At 38.5% G+C, this 12,118-nt stretch overlaps 1 protein-coding gene across 1 annotated transcript in view; it reads left to right on the top strand.

Moving 5' to 3' along the window:
- Ns1 (Nucleostemin 1) overlaps nt 1-12,118 on the top strand; it is a 56,023-nt gene that overhangs the window by 24,947 nt on the left and 18,958 nt on the right. The window contains exons 6-7 of the mRNA XM_083112422.1: nt 1,494-1,581; nt 4,186-4,366. Coding sequence (XP_082968548.1) covers nt 1,494-1,581; nt 4,186-4,366 — 269 coding nt within the window. The remainder of the gene's footprint in view (nt 1-1,493; nt 1,582-4,185; nt 4,367-12,118) is intronic.

Here is a 12,118-nt window from a genome sequence, read left to right as displayed (position 1 = left end):
GAAAAAGATCGTGAGATATTCTATATGAATATCTCTTCACATTCTATATGAAAGTAATTATGTTTAGCCTTTTAGGTGAAAGTACAGTTGGAAAGTGAAAGCCACCTGCTAGAAAGTTCCTAACAACTTTCTAATAGTCTGGAGGGAGTAATGTTTGTGCATATATATAATGCCCTTTTTGTGTATCTTGTTACTTTTGTACTTGATACAGAGTCTGATGAAGACCTTGCTAGAAGGTTGAAACGTTACATTTAGTTTATGTTTTTAATAAAATAAATTACTGCCTTGGTCAGCATATTTATATTTTTTCATAATAATGGAAACAAGGCTTAATGGTGTTATAATTTATTCCAAAGTTTTTGCCCCCAAAGCTCTGGTGTGTATTATTATGCACAGAATAATTATTACATCAAACATGAAACCATGCATGTTTTTACTATGTCATTGCATATAACACACATAGTATAACAGGCACAAATACAAAATTAGCAGGTTGGGTTTCTTTATTAATAATAATTTTGAAAGGGAAGAAAACAATATAAAAGTGAAATGGCCATTTCCCATGTTTTTTTCACTTTCTAAAGGAATGTTTTATGACACCATGCCATTCTAGCAGAATTCGAACATGCACCTCCCGTCACACGGGATGCATGTCAGTGGTATTTGCCGGGTAAGAAATAATAGAAAATAACTTCCTCACTGCTGCAAATCCATAACATAATTTTGATCTTGCTTTCTTCTACTACAGAATGCCCGACCCTGTGGCCGAGTGGTTAGCACATCGCGCTGCGACGCCAAGGGTCCCGGGTTCGAATCCCGGTCGGGCTTGGTTGTTTGTGAATGTCCATTCATCAATTTCATCATTTCATCACTCATCCCCATCTTCGCAAATTAGCCAAGAGGCACAAAACGCGAAGTAAAATAAACTAAATCAAATCAAATCAAATCAATTCTACTACAGAATAATCAAGGTCGTTACAGAAGTGAAAGCTGTTGGATGATAAACATAGTAGGGGGAGGTGGCATGGGTTGATGACTCATTGTATACGTAAGAGGAGGCATAGCAACAGCTTTATGTAAATCTAAGAAGACCATTTCTTGAACCTGAATTGTACTGCACATTATATGAGAGATATAATCATTTTTTGCTTTTCCCATTATACACACGTAAATATATGTGGAAAAATAATTGGAAACTTCGAATAATGCATAATTTCCACTATAATTTGATTGCAAAAATGTTGCTTGCATTCATGTGCTGTGCATCAAAATCCTTGATAACCACTGTACCAAAGTTATCTTCTATGAAGGAGCAGAGGATACAAGAAAAATGCAGAAATGCTAAGCCACGCAATCCTAACAGACCTAATCTACTTACGAAAGCATCCAGCCTTTAGAAGTTCGGTACCACTTAGAAAAATGTTCTACTGTATTTGTTATGAGAGTAGTAGTACGACATTTAAATTTCTTTCATCTCTTGATTTTTCTTGTAGGTCTTCCAAATGTTGGAAAGAGCAGCATTATAAACAGTCTGAAAAGGAAGAAAGCTTGCAACACTGGTGCAGTTCCTGGAGTGACAAGGTATGATATCCCCCTTGTGTTATCAGCACATAATCATTACGAGTTCACATATACATGTTACATTAATCAGTAGTTTGTTGATAAGTATTATTTTTTAATATCCATTCTTAGTTTATATAATTATGAAGACAATCTTATATTTATCTTCTATATATGTTATATATAAAAATGGATGGATGTGTGTGGGTGTGTGTTTGTTTGTTCCTGCATAACTCTCGAACGCCTGGAGCAATTTCAACCAAACTTGCTAAGATGAATAGTGACACTCCCAATGCCATCCAACTCCCAAGTTCATCACCTATCGGGATGGGGGGGTGAGAGGGGGTGAAAATAAAAATGTCAAAAATGACCTGGATTAGTGTTGAATACATAGTTTTCGGAGTCTCAAAGCTAATTGGTGACATTTATAATGACAAACTTGATACACATGTGACTTACAATCTGGAAAGAAATACTGTGGAGGTAAGACATCCCTGGCACCCCTAGGTGTGGGGGTGGGAAGGGGGTGAGATGTAAAACGAGCAATATTAGTGTGGAATCCATAGTTTTCGGGGTCGCTAAGATGAATAGTGAAACTCCCAATGCCATTCAACTCCCAAGTTCATTTTACACTATAGTTACAACTCATTATTTTCCTGTGTAATAGAAGATTGGGACAAATAAATACCCACGCAATCAGCTAGTGATTGTATAAAGGGTCTCCCTGGTGGAGGCATATAGTAGTTCGGATCCCACTTTAAACTAAACTGTAGGCCCAGTCCCGAAAAGCATTACTGTGCATAAAGTGGACTTAACAACACCAACTCAATCAATAATTGTATAATTCATCACAAAAAAGGGAATCCTGTGTTTTATTTATGGAATGAATGATATAGCAAAATCATACATTCAGCACATACTCATTATGAGTTCACAAGTACATGTGATGTTAACTTTTAGCGGACAGATGGGCAATATATTGACCAGCTACCATGTGGTAGCAATTAGCGTCCCATTTCTTTTAAAGTTCACACAATATTTCGGTTATGTCTTTTTCGTTCATTAGTATTATACATGTGAAGATGTGACATACTCAAATTTCAAAACAATATACCCATTGTTACTATTATTAACAAGCGGAGATTGAAAATATCCTTTGTTACCCCTCATAATATTATGAGATAGATTTATAAAAGTGGCTATAACTTCTAAACTGCATCTTTTTGAAAAAAATAAATTCTACAAGCAAGAATGAGGAAAAACAACAATAAGGGTCCATCGAGGGGGAGACAAAGTTCGAAATTTGCCCAGACCATGTGTTAGCAAGTAATGTTCCATTTTGGGAAAACTACACATGATATTTCAGTTCTGTCTTTTTTGTTCATTCGTACACCTCTAAAGGTATTATATACTAGAATTACAAAACAATATATCCATTGTTACTATTGAAATTCTGGAAATTGTTTTTGTAATTTGCCAACACTGCAGTTCTTACATATTTTTTTCCAGAAGAAGTATAAGCCCTTTTTCAACGAAACTTTGCATGGTTGTAGGAATGTAATACTGGTATATACTACATTTTTCATTCACTTCGGTCTATTGGTGGGGTCCGCATGGACTAGCTATGTTATTTTTTTTATTTCAATTTTCTTCTTCTTCCTTTAACTCTCATTATTGGAAGGCACAATGTATACATTTTACCATTAAAATCCCTGTCGTTAAGAGAGAAAACAAAACCTATTTCGTCTCTTTACGACAATTAGTTCTTGATCTTTTTTTCAGGCGTGCAAGGCTCCGTCTGCTAAAGGTTAATCAGTTTTTCCTTCTCTTCATTCATTCTTAGTTTATATAATTATTAAGAGAATGCTTGTATAATTCATCCCAATGAAATGTTTTATTTATTAAAGTGAAAATATAGCATATAGTAAAGAAACAAACTCTCACCAGGCACTGGAAAAATTTTACATTTTTGCGGCCACAAGTAGCATCATCAGTAGTAGTAAAAAATATGACAGAAACGTAAGTGAGTATTCGACCTGCAGAGTTGCCAGCTCCAGATCAAAGACTTAGTTGGTACAGAAAAACTTGATTCTCTCACCAGGCTTGTCTGAAAGTTTGAGTGGTGGATTGTGGGTGTGCAGGTAAGAAGGGAGGGTTGGGGTGGAGATGGGTTTGATTGGGAAAGTTATGCCAGGGGTGTGTGGGTTCAGTGATATTTGATATATAGGCCCTCTCCCATATTTTCCGTACTGAGGTGTTGATGAATTCGGGTAAGGGATGTATGATCGCTGCCCAGAAGCAGTCATTGAAAGGGATGTTGTGATTCTCGGTATGGACAGCTACACTATTGGGTGACCATAAGGAAAAGAACCTTTGGCCAAAAGTCTCTGTGCACCTTCCCTTCCATCGGTTGAACTCTGGCGGTAAGGAAGCATACTCCACTCTACCACTCCCCTCCACACAGGAGTCGTGGGTCTGCTCAGACTCTTTTGCCTGTGGTTTCACTACAGTAGAAGTCCACGTTTTGAATGGAGGACCGGTGGTTGTTGATCCTGAGGTTGAGGCCTGTGGATGTTTCCCCCAGGGTTGCAATTTCAAAGTCTTATTCTTTTTCTTTGAATGTAGATTGATGCAAGTGGTGCAGCTCGACTCCAAGATCAAACTGCTTGACAGCCCAGGAGTGGTGTTATCCTCCGGTTCGGAAACTGACGCCTCTGTAGCCTTAAAAAATGCTCTGAATGTGCATACGATGGAAGACCCTATAACACCTGCCACGGCTATTCTGCAGAGAGCAAACAAAGAGCAGGTAATAACATGATAAATTGCGATGAATTATGTTTCTTGATTTGTACATTAGAAATCAAACAAATTAATCCATATCTGTCTGCATAGAAATAAATAAGTAGGGTTGAACCAATACCACTGATACCCATATTGCAAACAGGCATGTAGCTAGAAATATATTTTGGAAGGGATCTGAATCAAGTGTCCTTGAAATAATAATAATAATGTTTAAATTAAGACAATTAAATTAAATATTAATTAAAATATGTACATTTATTAATATTGCATTTTTATTATCACAATATTGCTTAAAAAGATGGAATATAAATATAACAGCATATATTTATTATCTAATTTGTGTGTACTTAAAATTGCGAAATTTGTATAAAAACAAGGAAATTAATATGAAATAGATAAAGAATTGAAAATTTATTGAATAATAGAAAAGGATGTTCCTGATTAATATTTTATGAATACTTTCATAAGTAGTACTGTGCATAAATCATCTTTGTTGCTGTCCTTCAAAGCAGTATGATCCCAATATAATAATCCTTGTCTTCCAAGTTGATACGAAATAAATAACCATCGATTATAGTACAACAAATGCTAAAAAGTACATTTTCAATATTTTATTTTGGTACTTGAAAAGTCTTTTGGGAAGGGGGGTTCCTGACCCCCTGAACCCCCCCCCCAATCCTGGAAATTATGCAAATAGGACAATTTTCATCGTTAACTTACGTATTTTAATTTATAAATTAGGGATGGGTTGATATGGAATTTTGGCTGGTATTGATAAAGTATTGATAGAAAATTTACGAATACCGATAACCGATATTCTACCAATCTGATATAAAATTCCAAGTGGTCCTTGACCTTCATTGACTTCATTGACCTTCATCCATAAAAATAATAAGGAAGTGGCAGAATTTTGCACTAAGTTGTAAGATATTTATAGATATATCAGTTCAGTAAAATAATCTGTATTTTTCTGATAAACCGATAGACCATTATCGGCCGAGTACTGATTAATGAGTCCCATCCCTATGAAATTACCCTGAATTATTTAAAAATATCCAAGTAGCGGTATTAGTAGTAATCAGCATTGGTATAGGTTCATATTGGTTCAGCCCTACATAATTGAATTTATCTGTAAAATTGTTGTTATTACCGATCCAACATTTTTGTGTAATATTCTGTACTCTATTCATATTTACTGCAATACATCCGTACTGGTAAGATTGTCAGTACTTTCCTGAATACAGTATTTCTCTGAATATCCTGTAATTTAATGTAAATGCATGTCATTTTCTTATCTTGTTGATATAAAGCTATAATTCAGGTGCACGGAATTTGTGTTCAATAAATGTATATTTGCTGTTTCTTTATCTAAGACAGAATCATCTCTAGAGACCTGATTACATGCTTTAAAATTATAAATGAGCTGTTAAGGGAAAATTCACACCAAAGCAACAGGCGATAAGATAAAACTGAATAACAAACCTTTAGAACAAGTGACAAATTTCAAGTATCTTGGAGTAATTATAAACAGTCAAGGAAAAGAAGAGGAAGAAATAAGAGATAGAATCATGAAGACAGGAAAGCTATATCAAATGATAAACCGAGGATTTATAGGCAAAAAAGAAATATCTACCCAAACAAAATTCACTATATACAACAATTTATATACCAACACTTACATATAGCAGTGAAAATTGGACAATGACTGGGAAACACCTGCAAAGTGTACAAACAATGGAAATGAGGTACCTTCGAAGAATAAGTGGGAAAACCAGGAAAGATCGGATAAGGAATCAAACCATTCGGCAATCTTTAAATGCTCAGCCACTAGAAGAAACAGTTGAACGTAATCAACTCGGATGGTTCGGCCATTTGAGCAGAATGAGTGAGACGAGACTGCCAAAGCAGATATGGGAAGCACGTCCACAAGGAACAAGACCAAAAGGAAGACCAAGAAAGACATGGAATATGAGTGTCCAAGAGATTTTGGAGAAACGAAGCATAAGATGGAAAGAGGCACAGGAAAAGGCGTTGGACAGAAACGTCTGGAGAGCTCTCTGTAACCCCTCGACACCGGCAGGTAGAAGAGGACGCGACTAAGTAAGTAAGTAAGCAAGCAACAGGCGACACATGTCACTTGAGGATTTCACTAATCCAACGCATGCTTGTGCAGCCTGTCATGCCACTACGATGTGAATTCTCACTAATTTTCGGTAGGGAACATTTGGATCAGTAAAATATTGTGCACTATTACTGGTATTTTGTTGGTGCCCATTCCTGATGTAAGTTCCTGGAGTCATGCTTCCCAATTTCTACTTCACTACTATCCTGTCCTGATTACAGTGTACAAAGTGTAATAATTTATAATGAATGTTTTGGGTTTTTCTTTAACTGCTGATATTGTCTATACTTTCTAGTATAGACCAACTGTTTGTCCCATAATTTCCTATTTGATTTTATTGAAAATAATTTTAGTGATGTCATTGTTTTGAATGTCATCTAGATTCTTAATGAAATTTGGCCTTACTATTGATTTTCAATGCAATAAGTCGTAAGAGATTGATGTGGTACTTATGTGCTGCATATTTTTCTTTGGATTTGATGTTTCCGACACACATTTTTATTCATGATGGTTGCGGTAAACGCGGTTTAAAATTACTTACGTGAAATTTAGAAAATTTCGCACTTCTGCGTTGCACAGTTTAATGGTTAAATCCTATTAATTTCGAAGATCCACTGTCTTCATTCACAAAAGGGTACGGCGTTAATAGGATTTAACCATTAAACTGTGCAATGCGGAAGTGCGAAATTTTCTAAATTTCACGTAAGTGACACCTTTTTATTTTTATACTTTTCAACTGGTTTTATGCCTTTTCAATTTTACTCTACTGCAACTTTCTTTTTCAATTTATTGATAGTTTCATAAGTAATCTGGGAATTACATTACTTCCACAAATCTATTTTTTTTAATAATACAATAAGAATTCTTGTTCTGCCTCTACGAAATTCAAGAAATACTCAGCAACACAGATCATACTCATTTGAAATTGAGTAACCTCTATCGTCTAGTGTTTGCACTAACGGCCTCAGTAAAGGAACCTGTGTTTTGACATTAACTTTACGTAACTAGGGCACTTTTCATACATAATCATAAGGCAAGAACAGAATGCAGGGTGGCTACAAACAAGCAGAACTAAAATTCCCTGACTTTTCCAGGACAAAATTTACATTTTTCCCTGACAATTACAAACTAAACTAAATCGATGTTTTTGCAAATAGAAATAATAAACTCACACAGATCCACGTATGGTTTTGTTAAGTACCAATATTATCTTTTATGAAATTGACTTAATTTCTCTATTCTCTATGATTTGAATTCAAACTGAAAAATAGTGAATTTGGAAAATTATTACAATTCACAAACTAGAGAAGGATTATGGAATGTTGTCATACGCAGTAAGTTTAAAATAAAATACTTGATTATTTTTAAAGTTACAACTAAATGAGGTTAAGAGTGAAGAGTGATTGATTAAGAAATACAATTTGTAATTTATCAGTCTCCGCGGTGGCTCAGTCGGTAACGCGTCTGACTACCATGCTAAAGGTCCCGGGTTCGATCCCCGGCCGGTTCAAATCCGGGAACTTTTCTACGGATGGAAGCGGCCCCGGTGTCCACCCAGCGTCGAATAACATGGGTACCTGGGAGAAACCCTGGGGGGTAAAGGCAGTCAGGGGCGTGATGCTGATCACATCACCCCACTCACGACCGGATCAAGAAAGTGTGGGGCGTTACCCCCACACCCCCTATACGCCCTCATGGCGTGGTGCTATGCACAGGGGAACAAAAAGAAGAAGTAAAGTGTTCCCCTGTGCATAGCACCATGCCATGAAGGCGTATAGGGGGTGTGGGGGTAACGCCCCACACTTTCTTGATCCGGTCATGAGTGGGGGTGATGTGATCAGCATCATGCCCCTGACCGCCTTTACCCCCCAGGTACCCATGTTATTCGACGCTGGCTGGGCGCCGGGGCCGCTTCCATCGTTAGAAAAGTTCCCGGATTTGAACCGGCTGGGGATCGAACCCGGGACCTTGAGCATGGTAGTCAGACGCGTTACCGACTGAGCCACCGCGACCACCTTTACCTTTTTATCTTTACCTTATACATTCTCGGTATTATATGTTGATATTTCCACTGGGGTTTGGAACCCTCTGCTTACAAGAACCATGAGTGCGGACTCATTTTTCAATGCATAAAGCTACTTCTCTCTTCTCTGTAAAGCAAACAACTTAACTCTTGCATATAAGTGAAACAATTGAATCGAACAAAATAAAGTGTCATATTTCCTTACATTATCAATGGGATTTCTGCTTCAGTACAGTATATCCAAGTGAAGTACTGTGAAACTGACAACATGCAGTTATACCATTATTGCTGACGAAAAGGGTATGTAGGTATTAGAAATTTAACGCAAGGAATTTAAAGAATTGCATTGTATAGGTACCTGATTTAGCTAACCACACATTAAAACAGGAACACACTAATAATAAAAACTTCTGAATGTTCATATACGAGGGGCATCCTGAAAAAAGCTCCAATGGTGCCTATACGCAGCACTAGTGGTCGGAGAGCGACACACACACACATATGTAGGCAGGTAGAAGTGGCATGTAGCTGTAATCTGATACAGTTGCAATGCAGCCGTTTTAGGACACTTCTAGGTTAAAGAATGCAGCTCTCATACAGTCTCCCACCAACTGTGATGTAGCCTACATTGCACGCTGAGAATTTGGTACAGAGCCATCAGCAATTGTGTGAGGTGTGCAGACTGGACGTCATGAGTGATAGTATGGTCAGACGATGGTGCAGACAATTCACGGAAGGCCAATCGAATGTGCACAACCCCATAGAGCTGAGTACACACGGGCCCTTTGCATCACTTCAGGTGAGAGATGTTGAACCACTCTCTGTACAGCCCTGGCCTTGAATGTACAGACTTTCATCTCTTTGTTTAACTGAAGAGGTTTCTGGCAGGCAAGGATTTGACAGCTACACTGCGGTAGAGATAGTTCCAGTCTTTGCTGTCAGACACACATACTGGGTGAATCTTTTAAAAGAGGCCCCGTGGAAAATGTGCTCCTTGCATGTAGGCAAACCTGGTACACCGAAGAAAAGAGCGGGGTAGAGAACAGTCCAGGATATCTGTGCCAAGCAGTTTAGACAACTTGACATAAACTTAAATGAATGAAACATCTCTTCTGTAAATACAGTGCAGCGTGGCAACAACCTACCTAGAAGAGGTGCTGGAAGTGTCCTCCGTTGACCTCGAGGCACGTGTGCAGACGATACCACATGTTCTGAAAAGCACGGGCGAGGACATCCTGTGGGATGGCCTGGATAGCTGTGATAATATTGTTCTAAAGTTCTTCCAGTGTGTGAGGGTTGTTGCTATACACCAGTCCCTTTAGAGCTCGCCACAAGAAGAAATCACAGGGTGATAAATCTGGAGAACAAGGTGGCCAAGGTTGGTTCGTGCCACGGCTGATGACGCGATCAGGTGGGAACACTGACTCAATGCGCGTGATCGTTGCACATGCTATATGCGCCGTGGCTCCATCCTGCTGAAAGTAAGCGTTCCTTCGCTCATCCTCAGTCAGTTGTTCAACAAACACGTTGAATGTGTTACTGATGTAACGAGTCAAGTTCACAGTCTCATGGAAGAACACGGGGATGATGCGGCGTGACGACACGGCACACCAGACACAGAGTTTCTGGGCGTGCAGTGAACACGTGTGGATTGTCACCTGACCAGTGTCGCGTGTTCTGGGAGTTTATGTAGCCTGACGGATGGAACCATGCTTCATCAGAAATGAACAAGTAACCATCCTGCAGTACCTCCGGAACAATATTGGACAGAAACCACCCACAAAACTGCACGCAAGCTGCCTTGTTCACATCCCGCACCTGATGCATCACGGTAACTTTGAATGCGTGCAAGTTCAAGTCCTGCTTCAGGATCTGCATAGCGGTTGACTGGGTCACCTGCAACTGTTGTGCCAAACGCCGAGATGATTTTCGAGGACTGCGTATAATTAGCTGCGCTGCGTCGCCCACCTTTGCCTCAGTGCGGACAGTCTTTGGATGCACTTTTGGCCTATTCAGCACGGATCCGGTTTCCCGCCATTTTGCAATCAGTTTTTGCATTACTGATTTGGTTTGGGCCTTCGCTGGAACTCCATTCACCGCGAACTCCGTCGTAAACAAATCTGCACACTGTTTCCAAGAACCGAGGCGGGCATACGTCTCGACAACAAAGATACGCAGCTGCACCGTTAACCACACACACAACTTTCCTCGCCGCTCAACTGCACTCAACTGACCTGCACGCTGCCTGCCTCAAGGTCATCATTGGACACTTTCTTTTCAATCCCCCTGTATGTAATGTTGTCGAAACTACTTGGCACCGATATCCTGGACTGTTCTCTACCCCGCCCCTCTCTTCGGTGTACCAGGGTTGCCTACATGCAAGGAGCACATTTTCCACGGGGCCTCTTTTAAAAGACTCACCCACTACCATGGGCATACAAAATTTAGTGCCATGCTACGACCATAGGCGTAGCTAGGGGGCGTTCCCAGTGTGCCTAGGCACACCCTAATGGGCTGCTTCATCAAAGAGAATTAAAGACAGATATTTCAATCAGAGAGAAAATAATCGACAGTTTGTAAGAAGTTGAAAATGTCATTACTTGGTACAAACGTGTGCATTATCGCTGATGAAACGAGTGTCTATAGATTTTCGATTTTTTGATGTCATTGGAGAAAGAAGATATTTACTGCATTCTACTCTGTACTACAGTGCCTTTCTTCTATACTTGTCACAAGCTGCACGTGTAAGAGAGCTTTCTCCAAGCTTACTCAAGTTAAAACTAAATTAAGAGCAACTCAGAAGCAGGATAGATTGGAAGCCCTGCTCTTGCTATTTGTGGAACAAGAAAAAGCGTAGTCTATTGATGAAAATGAATTTATTGACGAGTTTAAGAACATTGGACCTTTTGACAGACGTCTCTTGTTATAGATGACGTGTATTTTGATGTATTTGTTTGTATCATTTATGAACATTTTTTGTGTGTGCAATTTCTATGCAATTTGATTTTTTCTACTACATATATTCAGAAATTTTCAATACTGTTATTTATTGAATTTATATTCCTTTACAAACATCAGTGCAGTTAAAGAGCCAAGTGATTGTGTTGCAAAATATGCTATTAAAAAGGCACAAGACCTCATATTTTTCGTTGTGCACACCCAAATATACAGTTCTAGCTACGCCTATGGCTCCGACAAATGCCAGAACAATGGTGGTGATTATGCCGAAAATTAGGTTAGGACTCACTGTTGTTAATGCAACAAATTACAACTGATATTCTTGTTTCATTTATGCCTATCGGTAGGGATCTTGATATTTTTTAGTTTTTAAAAAATTTGGTTTATTTTTTTATTTTTTACTATACGGTGTTATATTTCCCAAAATTCACATTTTCATTTTAGTGCATTTTCTGGCAAATATCTGAAGTTATACCTTCATGGTGTTTTTAAACTAGTTTCAAATTGTAAGTCACATGGCTTACACCTCTTCGTGAGAGTTTGATATCTTGTAAGTTATATAAAGGTAAGGAATTTAAATAATGGAATTTTCCCCGTATATACTGAAGGGTGCATAATGACCATAACTGGCGACGCACCCAAAAAATTAAAAT

Source organism: Lepisma saccharinum, chromosome 26 (assembly GCF_977018435.1).
Source record: "Lepisma saccharinum chromosome 26, izLepSacc3.1, whole genome shotgun sequence".
In the NCBI taxonomy this organism is placed as follows: domain Eukaryota; kingdom Metazoa; phylum Arthropoda; class Insecta; order Zygentoma; family Lepismatidae; genus Lepisma; species Lepisma saccharinum.
Note: the sequence above shows the minus strand (reverse complement) of the source record. Positions and strands in the feature narration are given on the sequence as shown.